The following is a 20,689-nucleotide window of genomic DNA, read 5'->3' on the forward strand; positions in this document are numbered from 1 at the left end:
TGGAGGCTTAGGGGAGAAATGATATGAGGCGATAGATAGACACAGAGGATGGGTCAAGGGAGGGTTTTTTGAGGATCGGTGTGATTGTGGTATGTTTCTATCAGGATGGAAGACACCAGTTGATAGTGATAGGTTGAAGAGGTGGGTTAGGCTTGTGATGAGGAGTGTGGTAAAGTTTGGAATGAAGTGGGACGTTATTGTGTCAAGTTCACCGGTGTTGAGGCAAAGTAATCAGCTGAGATGAGAGGGAGGGGGAACTGGTGGACGCAGGAAAGAATTGAAAGTACTCAATAGCTGTTTAGGGTTGTGAGACAAGGATGATATGAGGGATGAGAAGTCGGTTTGTTTTGCTGCAGTGAGCAACTGCGCAGCATTTTTACACCTTCTGTTACTGTATGGGCAACTCTGCTCCCTTTCTTTGGCAGCCGTACAAAAGTACACTTTGTAGATGAGGGCGAGAAAGAACATGTGCTCTAGTAGATGGTAATTTCGGCATCAAGTGGCCTCTGCTCCTCTTCCTCCACCTTAACATCACACACAGTACAGTCCTCAGTGGTGGCACCCTAATTTCCCTTTTATTTCCGAACATCACAACTCTCCAAGCACCCAACTGACTGTAGGGAACCACAGAAGGCCGAGTCTGCAGATCTCTTCACATATTGTATGCAATGTGCGACGCCCGCTAGGGCCGTGGGGCACTCGGTGTGGGCCGGTTAGTTCTTCAAGGGATGTCACAGCAGCAGTGACCTGATCCATGGCCCTGGGTGTGCAATGAAATGCTGAGGTTATTAAAAAATAGGGGTGAGCACACATCATTTTTTTCATGTATTATAAGTACAATAAAAATACACACACAAGGTAACCTTAGTTCACAGCCTCCTGGTGTGCTAGCAGCTAGAAACTTTGGTAATCTTAAAGTCTCCCTTAAGGTTTCTGGGCCTCACCACTGCAGAGAGACCCGGTGGCTGTGAAGTCTGGTAACCTTGAGTTAACAGCCACCGGGTCTCATAGTATCTCTAGTGCTGGACTCATGAGCGCCGATTGCCAGACTTGCTATCGTTCACCAGTCCTCCACTGGTGCTGCACACTGTGAGAACCAGCTGCTATGAACTCAGGTGACCTTGCATCAAGGTTGCTGCAGGTCACAGGCCAGCTCACACTGAGTTAACCATGAGAACCACCTCCTGCGGTAACCTTAATTACGTCACTACTTGTCACTGGAGCTGGAGGTTGTCACACTAAGCTCAATGTGATCTCTGAACGCCGTGGTGAGCAGTCATGTTCCTAGTGGTACTGCATACCACAGAATCTGGATGCAGCAGAGTCGTGGAAAATTATGGGACCTCATCATTATGGATTATCGGCAGGCAGGTGAGAATTGCTTAGATTTTTTATTCTACTTTATCTTAATAAATGGGTTGAGGAGGGAATTTTTCGAGAAGTGTTTTATTCAATTAAAGTACTTTTTCTGTGTGTGTCTTTCTTACTTTTCACTACGGGGTTAGTAATGGGGGTGTTTTTGAAAGACACCTCTCCAATTTTAGCTCATGGGCTTGATTTCAGCTGGCATTACAAATCTGACGTTGACCCCAAAATATTACCTTGCTTGCCAACTCACCAGGGCAAGCGTAAAGAGATGGGCAAAGCGCCAGTATTGGCGCACCTAATGGATGCACCTTTTCTGGGGCAGCTGTGGGCTATTATTTTTAGGCTGGGGAGGGACAATATCCATGGGTCTTCCCTGACTGAGAATACCAGCCCCCAACTGTCTGCTTTAGCTTGGATGATTATCAAAAATTGAGGGGAGACCCTAAGCCGTTTTTTTCAGTTATTTATTTAAATAATTAAAAAAGCAGTGTGGGGACCCCTCTATTTTTGATAGCCAGCCTCTATAAATCAGACAGCTGAGGGCTGCAGCCCGCAGCTGTCTGTTTTACCAGTGCTTGTTGTAAAAAATAGAGGAGACCACATGCCCTTTTTTCATTTTAGTTTTTTTTACATGGTTTGCTGACTAATCTCAATCATCTCAATACTTGGTGTGGCTGAGATGGGGTCAGATGTGCCCACATAGGAAAAGCTTGTTGATTCACTGAGCTGAAGCCTTTCAACAAGCTTTGCTGGAGCTGCCAAACCCCAACAGTAGAAGTGTGTGTTCATAGTCCGTGCACAGATACTAGGTGTCCAGTACGGACCCTGAACTTTACCATTCGGGTTTGCTCATCTCTAGTTATGATATTCATCTCTGATGTCATGTTTGAATCAGGAGGGAAAGATACTGTAATGAAGAGGTTAATTATTTTAATTGTGTGGTCAGTAACAGCCATGGAAAAGGACTTAAGGAGGTAAGAGGGGCTAGGATCAGGGGGAAGGTTGTAGAGTAAGAAGAAATGGTAACTTTTTCTGTGACAGGTTGAAAGGTGGAAAAGGAACTTGAGGTATGGAAGAGAAGGGGATCCAGGCTCTGAGGGGACTAGGCAAAAATGTCCTGATAGATATAGTTAATTTTTTCTAGGAAAATAAGTTGCCAGATCATCAGGCTGAGGTTGATGACATGGGCCTGCACTCTAGGGCTCAGGAGGGATTGTAAAGTTTCAAAGAGTCATTTTGAATTGTTGGATAAAGATGTAATGAGGTGAAGTCGTTTGCTTGGTCAGATGGAGAGCAGAGTTATAAGTTTTGAGCATAAACTTATAATGGATGAAATCTGCTGGAAGTGATTTTGTCCACCTGTTTTCAGCGTGAAAAGGCTGATTGGAACAGATCTGCCGAATTTCTATGTGCAGCACAAAGAGAGTCATATTTACATGTGAAAGGAAGGCAGTGGAGGTGTTTCCTGCGACTAGAAGGAGAATGAAGAGAAAGAGCAGGTGGTTCAGTGATTTGTGTTTAGTGCATTTTAGGGTGGCAGTGGAGGGTTTGTGGTGTTTTATAAATTTGAGTAGAGCATAAGAACTGTATATAGAAAAGGGAACGAGAGAGCAACTGATGTGGAGAGAAAGCACAGAATCTTTAAAAGAACAGTAGATGTGAAAAAAAGCAGCAGCTAAAATATAGATAAAGCAAAACAATATCGAAAAAACGTAATGCAGCACAATTAAACAAGACGCGTGTCTGAATATCTTGCATCGCTTACCTGTCTCCTGCCTTGAGTAGATGACAGGTTTAACTGTGCATATATTTTGAAAATATTGTACTTAGTAAGATATTGCACACAACTATAGGGAGAGACCTGACTAGTCCACTGTGGTTCCTAGCCAGCCTCTCCCTGCCCCGCTCCAATTGATTGACAGGACTCTCCCATGTTTGGATACACAGGAATACCTGTCAATCGTCTTGAGCAATGTAGGGAGAGGCCAGACAGGGAGCACAGCTGACTAGTCAGGTCTCTCCCCAGCTGTTCCCAGGCAATTGTGCCCTTGAGCTGCTCTAAGAAAGGGCAACAGCTTCCCCCATGTGCCCACCACACTGCACCACGGTTTAGATTTCAATCTACCCCCGGGGAATCTCACTAGAAAGGAAAGCTCGTTTTGTGAGTCTGGATACGTGATGACTTCTCATAATTCTCAACATATGGAGGAACAATAAACTGTGGTAACCTTACAGAACAAACATCACAAAGTCATGACATGTACAATATATATACAACAGCCACACAACACATACAGGCAGAATGTCATCAATGATCCCATGCCCCCAGTCACCGGAGTCACTACCAATGTCATTGCAAACATGGAAACAATGTGACGTGCATCATCCCATAAATGTGTGCGGACTCTGGCTGCAGCAGTGGTGACCATACCTCCTAACCATGCCGCATCCAGCTGACAAGACTGAATTTAGGAAGCTCCAACTGGCGTCACAAACAGGATTGCAGAGCCTGGCAAAGCTGGGTACTAGGAGCCTGGCAAAGCTGGGTACTAGGAGTCTGGCAAAGCTGGGTACTGGGTGCCAGAGACTTTAATATATTGTGAGCTAGAGACTTTAATACATTGTGTGACAGAGACTTATTTGTATTGCTAGAGACATTCTTGTATCGTGTCCCAGAGATTTTAATGGTCTGTTAAACCATCGCCCTTAACTGCGCCAGTGTGCGCTTGCTTCTGAAATCACTGTCATAACTGCATCACAGGTGGTCTGTGCTTGTCAAATTACAGCCATGATGGCGCCACGGGGTACGCGCGCTGGTATTTGGAAAAAAACAGCCATAGCGGTGTCTAAGAGCGAGCGTGAGCTGAGAGGGGTGAGCTGTGGTGGGTGGGGCCTGGGAGAGTGCCGGGAACATGCCCGCCCACCGCCAACATTATTATAGGCATAGAGAACAGAGGAAGGCTCACCCCTGGAAAACATTGGGGGTCAGCAGGAAGGACACAGGAGATGGAACTGCAGGCATGGCGGTGTAGGAGGAGGGGCCGTCTTCTAGATTCCTGGGGGATCTGTTTCCGGGGTTCAGAGTTAGGGGATGGGCCGCTGAGACTGACAGGGCAGTTCAGGGAGGAGTCCATATAAAAGGGGCGGAGAGGGCCAGTCGGGGAGAGTCAGCAGAATGGGAAAGAAAGAGGAGGAGACCTTGTGAGAGCCAGGGAGCCAGAGCCACGAGCAGCAATCGGAGAGGAGTACAGTGACAGGAGGGAGACTCTGCTGCCCACAGCCGCTGCCGCTTCACTCCCGAACGTGGCGGTGACTTATCCTTTGCCGGCGGCAGCTGCCACCGCCCCGCTCCAGTCCGTGGTAGGGGCTAGGCCGGCGCCCGCCGCGGATCCCCCAGTGCAGCCGCAGGCTGCGCCTGTGGCCTATCAATCGCCACTTAGCAGCGCCGCTGCCAGCCCCTGTCTGGAGGCTGCGACCTCCACTCATCCAGTCCCAGGCGGTAACCCGCTGCCTCCGCTGGGGGACATTCCGCTAAAGAACTCTCCACGGGCCTGTTGTGCCCCTGCTTCTTCTGGGAGTCGGAATGCCCGAAGACTACGCCAGATCCTCAGCGGCTGGGCCCAGTTGCTGCGATGCCGACACACCATCGAACAGGACGCTGAGGGACGTCAGGACGGATAAGTGGCACATAGTAACTAAGGACCCGTAGTTGGCCATTCCGCCGCCCTATAGTGACCAGCCCTTGCCAGAGTAGTCATGTTCTCCCAATCCGTGTTTATGTGGATTTGCTCCCTGCGAGGACAACTACTGTTATTTTGATTGGTTGCTTAGAATAGCCCTAATGGCATTTATCTCTAAAAGTTACTAGCTAAAGTTTAATCTGTCTCGCATCTCGTCACTGCATCCCGCGTACCTGCAATTACCACATTTGGCGTAGTCGGCAGGATGCAGTCTCCGAGCACGGACAGCGGAACCCCAGGCCAGAATGGGGCCATAGACACAGCAAACAACCAGGGCCCCCGGTCCAGCATTTTTCTGGGGGCTATGATAAACAATCTGCCTAGGTTCTCCGGCTCTAACACCATGCTGTGGAGCTGGGCAGAGCGAATCCGAGGCCTCTTCCGAATGCATCCGATGACCCCTAACCTGGAAGCTGAGGTAACTCTCATGGCATTGGAAGGGGAGGCCCGGGATTCAGTAAGGCCCCTGGGACACCGCAACACTTTTGCTAGGGTGTTGCGGATACTGGAAGAGACCCATGGGGATCCAACAGATGAGAGAGTTGAGGACCTGGTTGTTCAGTCGAATGCATGGAGAGGGGGAGACTATCACCCAGTATATGAATGTCCTCCAAGAGTTATATATGGCCATTGAGCGGAAGGATGGCGTAGGGGTAGGACCCATCGACATTACCCTATGCGACCTGTTAGTGACTGGACTCCGAGAACCGTTGATAAAGCAAGCAGGTCCGAGTGAACCCACATTAAGCTTTCTCTGAGGTGGGGAGTCAGGCGCGTGCATGAGAGCAGAAGAAGGGAATGACGGTCCCCGTGGGGAAGGTCCGGAGTGTAGAGGCCGCTGTGACTGCTGTCGGGGAGCCCCAATGGATAGAAGAGATGAAACAAGAGCTGATGAAAATTAGGGGTGAGTTGGCCGAAGTGAAGAGAAGGACCGAGGTCACGACTGGGTGGCCTAGTTCCCATTCTGGGTCCTGGGGGCCTCGTAATACCCGGAGTGGCCGGCCATCATAGCCTCAGTGCTATGAGAGCAGGGAGCTGGGCCACTTCGCACGAGAGTGTCCGCGGCATGGGAGACGCCCACCCCGGCCACCATTAAACTAGAAGGCTCCGGGCTGGGGGGACGCTGCTCGGAGCCAGAAACCACGACATGGGGTGGTGGAAGTCCCGATGATCTGGTTGCAAAGTGTCCACTGGTATGGGTAGAAGTCAAGGGCCGTGCCGTACGATGCCAAGTGGACACGGGGTCTCAAGTAACGACCATGCCTGCAACTTACTTTCAGCAGCATTTCCCTGAGGCAGTGAGACCTCAGTGGGGATCCATGATAAGACTGGTAGCCGCCAATCAATTACCAGTCCCTGTCACCGGGGTGGTTTGGGTGTAGATGACGCTGTGTGGCAAATCCCTCGGCCACCGGGGAGTGGTCCTGACCCATGTGGAAACCAATAACCAACATCCAGTTATTCTGGGCATGAACATCCTGCGGGAGTTCAGCAATTTACTCCTCAATGACCCCACGCAAGAGACTCTGAACCAGTGGGGTTCCCGCACGCCCCAAGGGCAGGTCTTCCAGCAGTTGGTGCAGGGGGTGCGAGTTCTCCAGGACTGCCAGAAGGGCGAGGCACTGGGCAAAGTCATCGCGCCAGCGGCTCCCCCGCTCATACTGCCCCCCCGGGCAGACAGTGGTGGCCCTGCCCATCCGGGCCCCAGTGCCTTTGGAGGTCGTGGAGATGCAGGTGGAGCCGTGCTACTCGGAACGCCTGCCTCCTGGCATACTGGTGGCCCGCTCCCTGGCCACTGTGCGGAGAGGGACCGTCCTGGTGAGCTGCGTCAACCTAGAAGATCAAGACATCGTCTTAAGCCCCCGGGTCGAGATGGCCAAGCTGGTGAGACCGTTGGAAGAGGTGCTGCCAGCCCTTACGGTCCAATTGAGGGTGCAACCCGAGGACCCTTGGGCAGTAACTATTCGAACTCTGCAGACTGCCAAGTCCTCGGCTCAGGAAAAGGGCAGAGACATCCTGGAAAGAATCCAGGCCGAACTCTCCGGCCTGTCTACCGCCCAACTTCTCCAGGTAGAAACACTACTAGGACAGTATCACGGGGTATTCGCTAGCCACGAGGATGATTTTGGATGCACCACAGCCATCACGCACGGAATTCCCATGGCAGGAACGGTCCCCATATGGGAACGATACAGACAAATCCCTCCACAGCTATACCAGGAGGTAAAAACTTTACTGGTCCAAATGCTGCGGAAGGGGGTCATACAAGAGAGCCAGAGCCCCTGGGCGGCTCCCATCATGTTGGTTCGCAAAAATGATGGCACCCTGCGGTTCTGCGTGGACTATCGAAAGCTGAATGCCTGTACCATCAAAGACTCGTACCCGTTGCCCCGCATAGAAGAATCCCTGTCCGCTTTGGGGAAGATGAAGTACTTCTCAACTTTAGGTCTTGCCAGCGGGTATTGGCAGGTGCCGATGTCAGAAGAAGACAGGGCTAAGACGGCGTTCATCCTTCCCATGGGGCTGTTCGAGTTCAATCAGATGCCGTTCGGGGTGGCTAATGCCCCGGGGACCTTTCAGCGGCTGATGGAGCGGTGTCTGGGGGATCTCAACTTTGAGGCCACGCTGATATATCTGGATGACATCATCATCTATGCCACCACGTTTGAAGACCACCTGCAGCGGTTGGGGCAGGTGCTCGGCTGGCTGCAGCAGTATTGGTTGAAGGTGAAACCCCAGAAACCACCTGTTTCGCACCCAGATTGAATATCTGGGGCATATCGTCTCTGCCGAGGGTGTTAGACCGTCCCTGGAAAAGGTTGCTGCCAACCAGGGATGGCCCACCCCCAAAACGGTAAAAGTTGTGCGGGCCTTCCTGGGGTTGGCCGGATACTACCGTCGTTTCGTAAAGAATTTTGTACGCCGGGCCCGAGCCCTGCAGAACCTGCTAAAGGGGACTCCTGCCGGGGCAAATGGACAGAAAATCCAGTGGCAACAACCGCAAGAGGGAGCCTTCCAAAACCTTAAGGCTGCACTCTCGGGTGCAGTGGTGTTATGCGGCTTATGCGGATTTCTCGCAACCGTTCATACTACACATCGACGGGAGCCTCCACGGGCTAGGGGCTGTATTGTCTCAAGTGCAGGACGGCCAGGAGAGAGTGATCGCTTATGGTAGCCGATCACTTCATGACTCCGAACGTAACCCTGACAATTACAGCTCCTTTAAGCTCGAGCTCCTCGTGGTAATGTGGGTCATGACGGAGCGGTTCGCAGAGTACCTGGCGGGCTCCGAGGTTGTGGTGTGGACTGACAACAACCCGCTGGCCCACTTGGAAAATGCCAAATTGGGGGCTCTGGAGCAGCGATGGGTGGCCCGGATGGCCAAGTTCAACTACAAGATCATCTACAAAAGAGAAGCAGAAAACGTGCATGTGGATGCCCTCTCCAGGATCCGGCACACAATGCCAGGGAAAAGTCGAGACGACGAATTGGAAGGAGAAGAGATGCCGTGCGCCCTCACCACCACCGTGCTCACGGCTGCCACGCAAGAAGGACCCCCAAGAGGTATGCTGGAGCAATCACGTGACAGATGGATCCAACAGCAGCAAGATGAAGAAATTGGGCTCCTACGCCGATGGGTGACCACCGGCAGGCTACCCACCAACGCCCAGAGACAGACTTCGTCTCAGGATATGTTGCTGATGCGACGCCAATGGGAGAAACTAGTCATCAAGAAAGGACTATTGTATCGTAAGGCGGTATCACGGGCAATGTCTGCAACAACTTGGCAGCTAGTTGTGCCCAGAGCCCAACTCAGTGAACTGTCTCGGGAAGTCCATGAAAAGGGGGCTCACTTCGGAGTTCAAAGACCTTTCAATAGTTGCAGCAGATAGTTTACCATTCGCGCTTGCACGCTGCAGTCGAAGAAACTTACCGGGCCTGCCGCCTATGCGAGCTAGCTAAACCACCCGCACAACTGACCCCGATGCAAACGATAGTGACATCAGCACCCCTCGGGCTCTTGACGGTGGACTATTTGACCATTGGCCCCGCATACCAGGGGTATGAACATTGTCTCGTCATGGTGGATCACTTCACCAAATTTGCCGTGGTAACCCCCACCCGAGATCAAACTGCAGAGTCAGCCGACTATAAAATCTGCAAAAACTTTATCCAAGTGTATGGCTGCCCTCAACGGATACATTCAGATCAGGGAGCATGATTCCTGAGGAAAGCCATGGAGGAGCTACATCGTCTCTATGGTACCAATAAATTTTGGACCACACCATACCACCCACAGGGAAACGGGGCCTGTAAACAATTTAATCGGACACTAATTCAAATGTTATGTACCCTGGAGACTGACCGAAAGGCCCGCTGGCCTGAGTATGCTCCTGAACTAGTGTGGGTCTATAACAACCGGGTGCACCGGGTTACCGGCTATACCCCCCACTCACTGCTATTCGGGCGAGATGGCAAAGGGATCACGGAGGTAGAACTAAACCCGGAGGAACCCCAATCCTTGTCCAAGGTGTCATCATGGGTCCGAAACCACCGACAGATCCTTCACTGCATCGTCAAGACAAAACTCCAGGACCTAGAGCACGCAGGAGGGACTCTGCCTCCACCCACCGACTTCCAGGCTGGGGATCGAGTACTCGTACTAGACCAACGCCTCCAGAACAAGCTAGAACCACGGTGGGAAGACAGTCCTTACCGAGTATTGCTCCGAATAAGCCCCGATGGGCCTGTGTACGAGATACGACCTGAAAAAGACGGGGCACTTCCCACTCGCACTGTGCACCGTAATATGTTGCGGCCCTGTACATCCACCGATCCCGTGCGACCCGAGCCCACTCCTCAGGTCCCCGAACCACTGCCCACGATCTGGGACCTAAATTACGAAGAAGATAGCCCAGCGGTACAAGAGGGCCATCTAAGAAACAATATCTCAGCAAGTCACGCCAGCCCACCAGAATCGGCCAGCCCACCATCGGCCACCACCCCAGAAAGCTCCACCACAGTCGAACCAAGACGCTCCAAGCGGTCAACAGCAGGTAAACCCCCTGAACACTACGAACAGGATCAGTTCATATGGCAACAAGAACTTTTGTCTCAAAAGGCCAACCCGAGCCTACCAAGACCCTCGCCCGAGGACTGGCAAGCATACAGGATGGGAGAGTGTAGGAGGAGGGACCTCCGCCGAGTACCCGGGCCAGAACCGAGGGGACAGTCTTCTAGGTTCCTGGAGGATCTGTTTCCGGGGAGCAGAGTTAGGGGATGGACCGCTGAGACTGACAGGGCAGTTGGAGGAGGAGTCCATATAAAAGGGGCGGAGAGGGCCAGTCGGGGTGAGTCAGCAGAACGGGAGAGAAGGAGGAGTAGACCTTGTGAGGGCCAGGGAGCCAGAGCCACGAGCAGCAATCAGAGAGGAGTACAGAGACAGGAGGGAGACTCTTGGTGGACTGCAGGGAGACGGCGCTGAGCCTACCGACAGAAGAAGACTGCTGCCTCACTCCAACTCGCGGCTGCGGCTTATTCGCAGCCATCTGCGACTGTCGCCGCCTCACCCCAGCTCGCAGCTGTGGCCTCCTCGCTGCTGCCCGCAGCCGCTGCTGCTTCACTCCCGACCGCAGCGGTGACTTATCCTTTGCCGGCCGCAGCTGCCACCGCCCCGCTCCAGTCCGTGGTAGGGGCTGGGCCGGTGCCCGCCGCGAATCCTCCAGTGCAGCCTCAGGCTGCGCCTGTGGCCTATCAACCGCCACTTAGCACTGCCGCTGCCAGCTCCTGTCAGGAGGCTGCGACCTTCACTCTCCCACTCCCAGGCGGTAACCCTCTGCCTCCGCTGGGGGACATTCCGCTAAAGAACTCTCCGTGGGCCTGTTGTGTCCCTGCTTCTTCTGGGCGTTGGAATGCCCGGAGACTGCGCCAGATCCTCAGTGGCTGGGCCCAGTGGCTGCGACTCCACTAAGGACCCGTAGTCGGCCATTCCGCAGCCCTATAGAGACCAGCCTTTGCCGGAGTAGTCGTGTTCTCCCAATCCGTGTTTATGTGTATTTGCTCCCTGCGAGGCCAACTACTGTTATTTTGTTTGGTTGCTTAGAATAGCCCTAACGGCATTTATCTATAAAAGTTACTATCTAAAGTTTAATCAGTCTCGCGTCTTGTCACTGCATCCCGCATCCCTGCAATTACCACAGCGGCGGCAAGGTACCTGGAGGGTGGCAATGGTCTGGACCCGGAGCACCGGAGAACCTATGTAGAAGAGTTGAGTCGCCAGCTCTGGGACATGTCTCTGACCACGGCTGGCTGGTGGGAGTCAGAGGAGGCTTATGCAGAAGATACTACGGCTGACACTGACCCGGCTGATAACACCCTAGGGGGCCCCCTTCCAGTTCCCATGGCCCCCGAACCCAGTTGAGCTCATTACAACGTGGCATGGGATCAGCCGTCGGGGACAGATGAGCAGCAGTGGGGACTATTAGCTCCCAGCAACACCCCTCTGACAGTGCAAGCAGAGAAAGTGGCTTTCAGATGGGAAAACCCAGGAACTGACATGATTGGGTTCCCTGGGGAAGAGCACTCAGAGGGGTCCCAGGTAGAAGTCCTCAGCTGGGAAAAATATTAGCAGCAGTTGTAGTTTAAGTGGGAGCAGGAGGATAAGGAGCATGCTGCACAGCGGGATGCAATAGCAGAAAGAACCTTACAATCCAAGATCAGGGAAGCAAGGCTAAAGGTACAGACCAGGGTCCACTGAAAGAGGGCAAGGTATTGACCTTTAAACTCCAAAGAGGATGGGGGTTTATTAAAGAACCAGGGCTGCTTGCTGAAGTTTTTCTAACCCGGTGGGATGTCGAGCCGCACCTTCCTGGAGGGACACCCTGATCAGGACCTGTACCCGGGGGACCGTGTGACTTACACCCAGCACTGGGGTGAAAAGGGATGGTATGCCCTGAATGTCCGGAAAATTAAGTAGGCTGTCCCTAATGCAGTAGCCACCCATTCACCAAAACCCACAGTAACAAAAGCTGCACCGGTCTGTACAACAAGCCCACCCGTACCAGAAGCAGGACCGCTTCCACCTGTGCTAGCCAGACCTGCAGTACACCATCAGGCAACCCAAACCATCACCCTTGCCAAACCTGCAGTATGCCATCAGGCTACCCAAACCCTGGTGACAGGACCTGGACAGCTAGTGATTGCAGGTGTTGTCAAGCAGCAAGAACTGTCCCGGCCAGGGAGTGGCCAGTCCCAGGTACTACCCTGGAAATGAAAATAAATAAGTGTATAATGTATATGACTGTATATAGTTTGTAAAGTTACCTGGTTAGGTACAGTATGTTTATTAATATTTCTTGATTTTTGCAAAGTTCACCTGGTTAGGTGTGTTCGTTAATATTACTTAAAATTTTAAAGAGACAATTGGGTCACTGAACTATGGGTGATCAAAACTTTTATTGTATATAGTTAGCACTTCTTAAGGTGCTCCTTCTTGCTTTTACATATCACCTTTAAAAGTGAAAGCTCACTTGCCTTAATTGACCACAGAACAAAAACCCATTTGGCGTGGCCAAAAACGTGATCCCATAAGGGGACAAGCCATGCCTTGTAGCCCGCCCAAGGCCTACATTGGAGGTTTGAGATGGGTCCCCATATTGCACTAAAGAGGAAGAAAACCCCGGTTCGGGATGCACTGAACTATGTTGCACTTGATTGAAAATGTTTTATTGATGGTGTGGAAATTGTATTGCAGATGATTTATATGTTTATATTATATTGCAAATGATTTATATGTCTATATAGTATAGCAAATAAATTATACATATATTTATATTTAATGCTTGCATTTACCTTTGATATTTAATATAGATATTTATATTTAGTTCATTTCTCTATAAAGTATATATTTATAAGATAGTAGTAATTTGTAATGTTAAAGAAAAAGTGCCTCCCATAAAGGCAAGTTGTGTTCATGTATTTACTTGCTGATATGCATATCCAAAATCTTTTGTATGTTTCTCTGTAACATCTGTTTTACTCTGTTCCAGCCTGCAGACGTGCTGTATTTCACTGGGGGGGGGGAATGTTGCACCCCTGAGGGTCAAGTCGCCAAAGAGGTACTGCACCTCATCCAGAGGTGTGGTATCCCATCCCCAGGTGAGGAGGGAGCACTATCCTGGACTTTAACAACTGCACCCAACACAGACTATAGCAGTTGGGCACCCTGGATGTACCCTATGGGAGGATGATCTCATCCCAGGCTAGGAAAGAGTGTTGGGGAGTGAGTGGGAAAGGTAGGAAAAAGGGGAGGAGCTTAGGAGGTGAGAGTGATTGAGCAGTGACAGTTAGTGGGAGGAGTTAAGGCTGAGGTAAGAAGATTGCTCTGAAAAGATTCAGTCAGTCAGTCCGAGGGGAGCCAGATGAGAGGAGGCTGACAGAGTCTGAGGAGAGTTCATGATGGGACAGTAGAGGAGAAGGACAAGAGTAGGAAGAGTAAGAGCCAGAGCGTAGTGAGGAAAGTCTGAAGGAAGCTACTAGGAGGACAGAAGGGGTCCTTGGGGCACGGGTAGTGCAGAAGCCACCCATGGGGACCGTATCCAGAAGTGGAACGTCCAGGTCGCAGTGGGGGAGCCGGCCCCTAAGACTAGTGGAGAATAACCAGGCTCAGCTAGCAAGCCGGAGGCTGAGGTAACTGTACTGTAAGTACCTCAGCCGCTACCACATTCATTCCCTAAAAAGGCAGTCAGATAGGAGCAAGGGGACACCGAGACCGTTGCCCGACAAGGTCCATGGCTGCTGGCTTGGGGACACTATTTGTGAAGGTGTTGAGTAGGAGAAGTAAAGATCAGAGCAGTTAGATGGCCAGGAAAGGCGAATATCAAAGGGAGTCCTGGAAAGGTGTTTCCCAATTTATCTGGGAGTTTTCTGGATCCCTCACCTGGAGGATATGGCACTAAGCGGGCATCTGTGCACAAGTGAACCATGAGTAAAACCCTGAAACCACACACAGCTGTGTCCTCTGTGCTATTCGCATCTCACCTACCCTGCACCGCATGCACCACCATAGCCACCATCTTAACTAATAACACCTTAACTGCCCTGGGACGAAGCTCTGCCTGTGGAGAGCTGGTCACCCCTGACTAGAAACCACAGGTGGCATCACGACAAACATCCCTTACAAACTACCCCTTCACCATTATCATCTTTCATCTACCCGATCATCATCATCACTTATTAACTTTACTGGACGCCCAGGGCCACGGACTGGGTTACTGCTACCGTGACATCCCCTTTAAGAACCTGACCAGCCCAGTACCAAGTAACCTAAGGCCCTGTGGGGTGCTCCAAAAACTTTTTCAAGCTTTCCATAACATTTTGATGAAGAATGATGGCCTGCCCAGCAGCCTCAAGTTTTATGTCTTTGTATTTCTAGTTGTTTTGTGGATTCTTGCCAGGGACTATGGTTGTGACATAGCCCATCTGTCTCTCACAAGTCGTTGCTTTTCTTCGAATTGTCTACCTTCACATACCTCTAATTTTGTTGTAATGTTTGGGGTAGGGATGTCCTTTAAACACTGCGGCTGCCTTGGATAGGCAGTGATGTGTCCCTTGACTGTGTTTCAAAAAGTAGTCTTGGGTCTCCCTAAGAAATTAATCAGCATAGGAACCCCATAATGCACTAATGTGTCCCCAATACTTCTGCCAGGATTCTGCGGTCCTTTTGCTAATTGAACACCAATGGCTGCAGATTTACACCTTGAGAAATTATCCTGCATTTTCACTACTTTCCACTGGAGACTGTTTTTTTGCTCCTGAACTGCCCATAAATTAGATTGTCGATGTCATTCCTGTGGAAGCCATCTTGCTTACATTTGAGCCAACTTCAGGAGACTGGGAACTCTAGGTATTGCTTGAGCATTGTGTCCAGGCTTCTGACTAGCGCCAGTTTCCAGCTCTTAAGAACGGTCTTCTTCCCCAGGCTGATCCTATTCTCCACAGGATTTAATCTTATCGTTTCAAGTTAGTAATTCCCAAGGGCCTTATCTACGTCCTTGTTGAGTCTTTCTCATGTTTTTCTGGCCATTACATTTCATTAGTTCCTTACCAGTATCGTAAGAACCTTTAATGTAATTTGCCTTTTGACACAACCATGAGATTGGCACAATGATTTGTAAAGTCACTAATCACACGTAGGTGAAATCCCTGCTCTAGTATCATTTGGGCACACAAGGGCAGATATGGGGAAAATCTCTGGGAGATGGAAACCGAATGGCCACTTTATTAGACACACCAGTCTTTGTGCTATTGGAGCTTTGTTGGTTTTTCTCTTGAAGCTATGTGGAGCGTAAGCCAACAAAGTTGTGATCGAGGAAGAACATACAACGAAAGGAAATCTTGTGTGTAAAGAAATCCTTTATAAAAGGGGTCAGAGGAAGTGGTGAAGAAACGTCCTGACCAACAGGCGATGCACAGACAAGAAAACCACTGCAGGGTACAATGCCAAAGTTCTAACATATCCAGCTCGTCATTTCCTAGCACAGATGGACTATAACTGCAGATCACAGTTCGAGAGCCATTATTGAAAGGAATCAGAAAGCCAAGGACCAAAGGAGGACAAAATGCATCAATAAGCAGTGGAAAAATACTGGACAAATGAAATAAAGTTCTGGTGCACCTTGCTGATTTATCATATGCAAAAGTTTTAATTTTTATTTTGTAGTTTAGATTTTATTTGCACGTGTCAAAAGTAGGAGAATTGTCTTGATTATTTGAGGCACAAAACAGGCCAAAAACATCAGCAAGTGAATGGGTTACTTTGCTTATCTATTATATTCCTCATTTTTTGTGATTTTTACAGAATTTGACTAAAATTTTGCCAATAAATTTGACACAGTGAGAAAGAATTAAGGTTTTCGCAAATTTTCCCTTGCAATTCTAAATCTTTTCATTTTTTTTTCTCATCATTGTCTTTTTGTCACAAGTTCTGGATTATTTTCTTATATTCTCATCCGTATAGAGCAGCTGGATGGCAGTCGGTCACTTGGCCAAGGCACGAGGCACGGCACATATCTGGGCTGATGCCATGATTTCCACCTTGTTAAGGTTCAAATATTTCGAGTCCTGGCGTTCTGTCCCCGGGGGGAGGGTGAAGGTGAATTTCTGAAGCAAAGCAGAGAAGAGCAAGAAGAGCTCCATGCGGGCCAGGTTCTCTCCAAGACAAACTCGCTTCCCTAGAAGACAAGGCAAAACATATGTGATAATTATCTTATTCCTGGTGTCGCTCTATGCTTTAGTTCCCACCATCTATAGATCTCTGCTCGCTGTCGGTTCCTATTTACCAATGCATAATAATCGGTGGAGATTAATTGTATCATTCTTGAGGTTGCCTTCAGCTGTTTGGGCAGTAAAATGCTAAGATTTAATACTTTAAATGGAACCTGTCACATCCCCAAATGTTATTAACCGCAGTTATAGGGTTAATCTCAGGTTATTGGTATTCCAAAGCTGCCCAGCTGCTGTACTAAAAGCGTCGCAACCGGGAGAAAATTAATTCAATTCCTCCCAGCAGCCTCCAGCTTTCAGTTATAGAGGTGTGCCGATGCGGCTTCTGTCACTGCTAGTGATGGGCAAGTAGCATCGTTGCTCGGGTGGTCTCCGAGTATTTTGGCGTGCTAGAAGATTTAGCTTTCCTCGTCTCAGCTGCATGATTTGCAACTTGTAGACAAGCTGAATACATGTGGGAATTCCCTAACAAACAGGCATTCCACACATGTATTCAGGCTGTCTAGCAGTCGCAAATCATGCAGATGAGACGACGAAAACTAAATCTCCGAGCACGGCAAAATACTCGGAGACCACCCGAGCATGCTAGTCACTGCTCCTTACTTAGTGAGTGGTTGTAACCACGCCGAGGCACATTGCCTGACAGCCGTCTCTGTAGTGTATCAGTGCAGACATGGCTGTCAGTCATAGGTCAGGGCGCACTTACAGCCAATCACAGTAACGAGCAGTGACTGAAGCCACATCGGCACGTCTCAATGACTGAACTTATTCATCCAGCTTTCAGTTCCCTCCGAGAAGCCGGGCTTTCACAGCTGTGGCCGCACCTCTATAGAATGCTATAAACCTGCAATTTACTCCCATATCTAAAGGTGAAAAATGCAATAAGACATAACAGATTCTCTTTAAATTTATTCCTGAGATCTGGAAGTTGTTTTCTATATGAACTGGCAATGCCGTATACAAAAAAGACAAGAATTCCAACAAAGAGAGGAGGCGGCAGTCACCACTGACATATCCAAGAAGGTGTATTCGATCATGGATGTTACAGAGACACAAACTCTACCCTGTTTCACATGTGTTCATGCTTCTTCTGGGCCTAATAATAAACCCGCTCACGCCTGGCACGTATAAATAATTATATTCAAAAATATTTTGAATAGGGCAGACATAATAACCCAAATAAATGAAACCATTTTACCAACATTAGTGATAGTTACAGAAAATTGCTGTGATCACTCCATACATTTAGACCTAAATGAATCAGCTTTCATTAGAGGTGAACGGATCTGGCAAAATTCAAATTTGCCTGTTCGCGAGGTTTTTACTGAGAAATATGATTCATGGAAAGTTATTCTCCTCAAATATAATGTTTGCTATTACGGTCTGGTCTCTCTGTCTGGTCTCTCTAGACCCCAGTTCTTCACTTTGCCCAGAATTCCAGATGCTCCATTTGTCTTCTCTCTGATATTTCCATCTTTGGTTCTTACCTGCTGAGAACGGCATGAACGCCATCCTGGTGCGGAACTGCCCATCCTCGTTCAGAAAATGATGAGGGTTGAACTCTTCTGGAGTTTCCCACTGAGATGGGTCTTGTAGGACTGATGTGAGGAAGGGGATCACAGCCGTTCCCTGATACCAAGAAAGATCAAGTGTTACATGGTACCAATGGTCAGATACAGAGATGGTGGATCGCGTCGCAGGACTGAGGTCCATTGGCCAGATCAGTAGTCGTGCCTAATCAAAAACTGACCTGGCCTATGGAGCAGAGTCTCACAAAGCGATACGCCCAGCTCTAGTCAGGAATTATACAGGAACTGTACAGCTGTATCTAACTAGAACACGCACAATTTATATACTCCCGATAAGGAATTTGGACATGTATTCTGATTCAAAGCAAAATTTCATGAAGGCGCCCCTGATTGTGAAATGCTGAGTGGCATCAGCCGCCAATGTCAACTGTTTACATGACTGGGAAGTACAAAATATTTTTTTTTTATATTTTCATTTGTTTATATCAAGAGTCAAAAATTGTCCAAAAACATATCCAGCATTTTGTGAGAAAATTTAGAAAATGGACATTGTAAGAATTTGTGCACTAAACACCCATTTGTAGAAAATAAATATAAATTGGGCAAAAACTCAAGATAAAATGTTAAACCAACAAAAAAAAGGGGTAAATAAACTCAAAAGCACATACAGTACATTATAAATGAATTAAGATTGCCGCCCCAACGCATGTTTCATGGCAGGAGGCATGAAGTAGCTGCCACGAAACGTGCGTTGGGGCGGCAGGGATCAGCTTTACAGTCCCATCTTACTTGGAAGTTTATTAATTTATAAAGTACTGTATGTGCTTTTCATTGGCTCACAATAGTATTAGTCTACCTATGGTACTTTGTCATTAGTTATAGAGCACAAATTCCTACAGCAATCTAGTATTGTGATTTGTCATTTTTTCCATTTGATCCCTGCAGCATTGCTCGACAACCTCTGTTATTGCATGCAGTTTTAATATTATGTCTGTTTTTTATAGGTGAAATAAAATTGTTATTTAAGGCTTATATATTCCTAGGGTTTATTTACCCCCTTTTAAGTTGGTTTAATATTTTAAGAATTGCTGCGTACCTTCGGGATGGTATAACCTCTGAACTTGAGGTCTTCAGTGACGGCATGTAAAAGAGCAGTTGGTGCCAGGTCAAGAACTCGCTGTGCTTCATGGATGACGGCGTTTGTATAAGCCAGCTGGGGCTTGTCCATGATCTCAGGGGATCGCAGGGACTTGGTCACCTGATCAATCTCCTGCTGAACTTTAGCTGTGAGACAAAGATCAGAATATTATTAGTTATTTTGGAGCAACAATGATTCCAGAGTGCTGAATATACGGAGAGGGATTACAGGCATATAATACAAATAAAACGCACACACAAGTAGAAAAAACATGAACAAACGGACTGGTAGAGGGGAAGAGGACCGTGCCCTCATGGGCTTAACATCTGCAGGGTATCGGGGAAGGACACAGAAGAACAGAGAAGGACAGTGTTGTTACTGTGTCAGGGAGAGGGCCGCGCTGTTACTACAGGATGTAATGAGGTGACAGTGGGGTCATTGCAGGCCGCCGACCTTCCTGATAAGATGAGTCTCCAGGTTGTGTCTGAAGGTTCCAACTGTGGGAAAAAAATCAGTTGTGTTTGGGCTCTGGACTCCAGAGGACGAGAGGGGTTCAGGAGGAGTCTTGAAGGAAATTAGAGGAGGAACATAGGAGAGCAGAGGAGGGGAGATATCAGGAGATTAGTTGGTGGATATATGAAGGTGACAGATTATGGACATGCAATTATAGTCATAAAAGAATAGATTTCCTGGACATCTCTCTGGAAATTGTTTATAATTGGTGTATACAGACAGATGTCTATAGGAAACCCGCATCTGTCAATGATCTGATACGTGCGTATTCTGCTCACAATCCTGCCACCATTAGGGCCATCCCAGTTGGACAGTTCCTAAGAATGAGGCAGATCTGCTCCTCAGATGAAGAAGATTTGACACACAAGCACCTATGATCATAAAAGACGGTATGAACAACAAGACTACAATCGTAGATGCATTAAACGCGGTTATGAAACGGTAAGAAGGACATCACATAATCTCTTGTACCAAAATAAAAACAGTAGTAGTGGAAAAGATGACAAGATCAGATGCATATCAACATACAACCATGTGTGGACTAGTACGAGGGACATTTTAGCCAAACATTGGATCATACTCAGAACAGAACTCTCGCTTGGACCCTGTCTAGGCAATTTTCCATCCCTGACTTCTCGGAGATCAAAAAATCCCAATTATCTCTTTTTCAAAAGTCACTATGTTCCAGCTAAATCAAATCCATTTGGATCAAGAGTACTGGTTCTGGGATCATTTCCATGCTGCCGCTGTCTCGCTTGTGCCAATGTCCTGCGCTGCTCCACATTCAGCTCATCGGATGGCTCCAAACATTTTCAAAAAAGGCAACATATATCAGGTAGCAGCACCAATGTAATCTACTATGCCAAATGTAGCTGTCCTTTGATATATGTTAGCCTGACATCTAGGGAGCTCTGAGTACGGGTGCGGGAGCATGGGCGGTACATTGGTGCTGCCAAGACAGGGGCAGACCCCTCTGATCTCAAAACAATTCCCAGCCATTTTAAGGCTTACCACAATTGTGACCCCAAATCACTTAAAGTCAGGGGTATTGATATTATCCATATGGTGATCAGAGGTGGTGATTAGTGTTGAGCTTTCCGATACCGCAAGTATCGGGT

General features: G+C 48.7%; 1 protein-coding gene across 1 annotated transcript in view; it reads right to left on the bottom strand.

The window, feature by feature from the left end:
• Nucleotides 1–15,788: 15,788 nt before the first annotated feature.
• Nucleotides 15,789–20,689, bottom strand: part of LOC141047912 (cytochrome P450 2C20-like) — a 110,507-nt gene continuing 105,606 nt past the window's right edge. The window contains exons 8-10 of the mRNA XM_073543232.1: nt 19,017–19,204; nt 17,879–18,020; nt 15,789–16,339 (exon numbers count right to left, since the gene is read on the bottom strand). Of these exons, the coding sequence (XP_073399333.1) occupies nt 16,146–16,339; nt 17,879–18,020; nt 19,017–19,204 (524 nt within the window). The 3' untranslated portion in view covers nt 15,789–16,145. The remainder of the gene's footprint in view (nt 16,340–17,878; nt 18,021–19,016; nt 19,205–20,689) is intronic.

The sequence above is a fragment of the Dendrobates tinctorius genome, unplaced genomic scaffold (assembly GCF_039654945.1).
Source record: "Dendrobates tinctorius isolate UK_male_01 unplaced genomic scaffold, ASM3965494v1 ptg000130l, whole genome shotgun sequence".
NCBI lineage: Eukaryota > Metazoa > Chordata > Amphibia > Anura > Dendrobatidae > Dendrobates > Dendrobates tinctorius.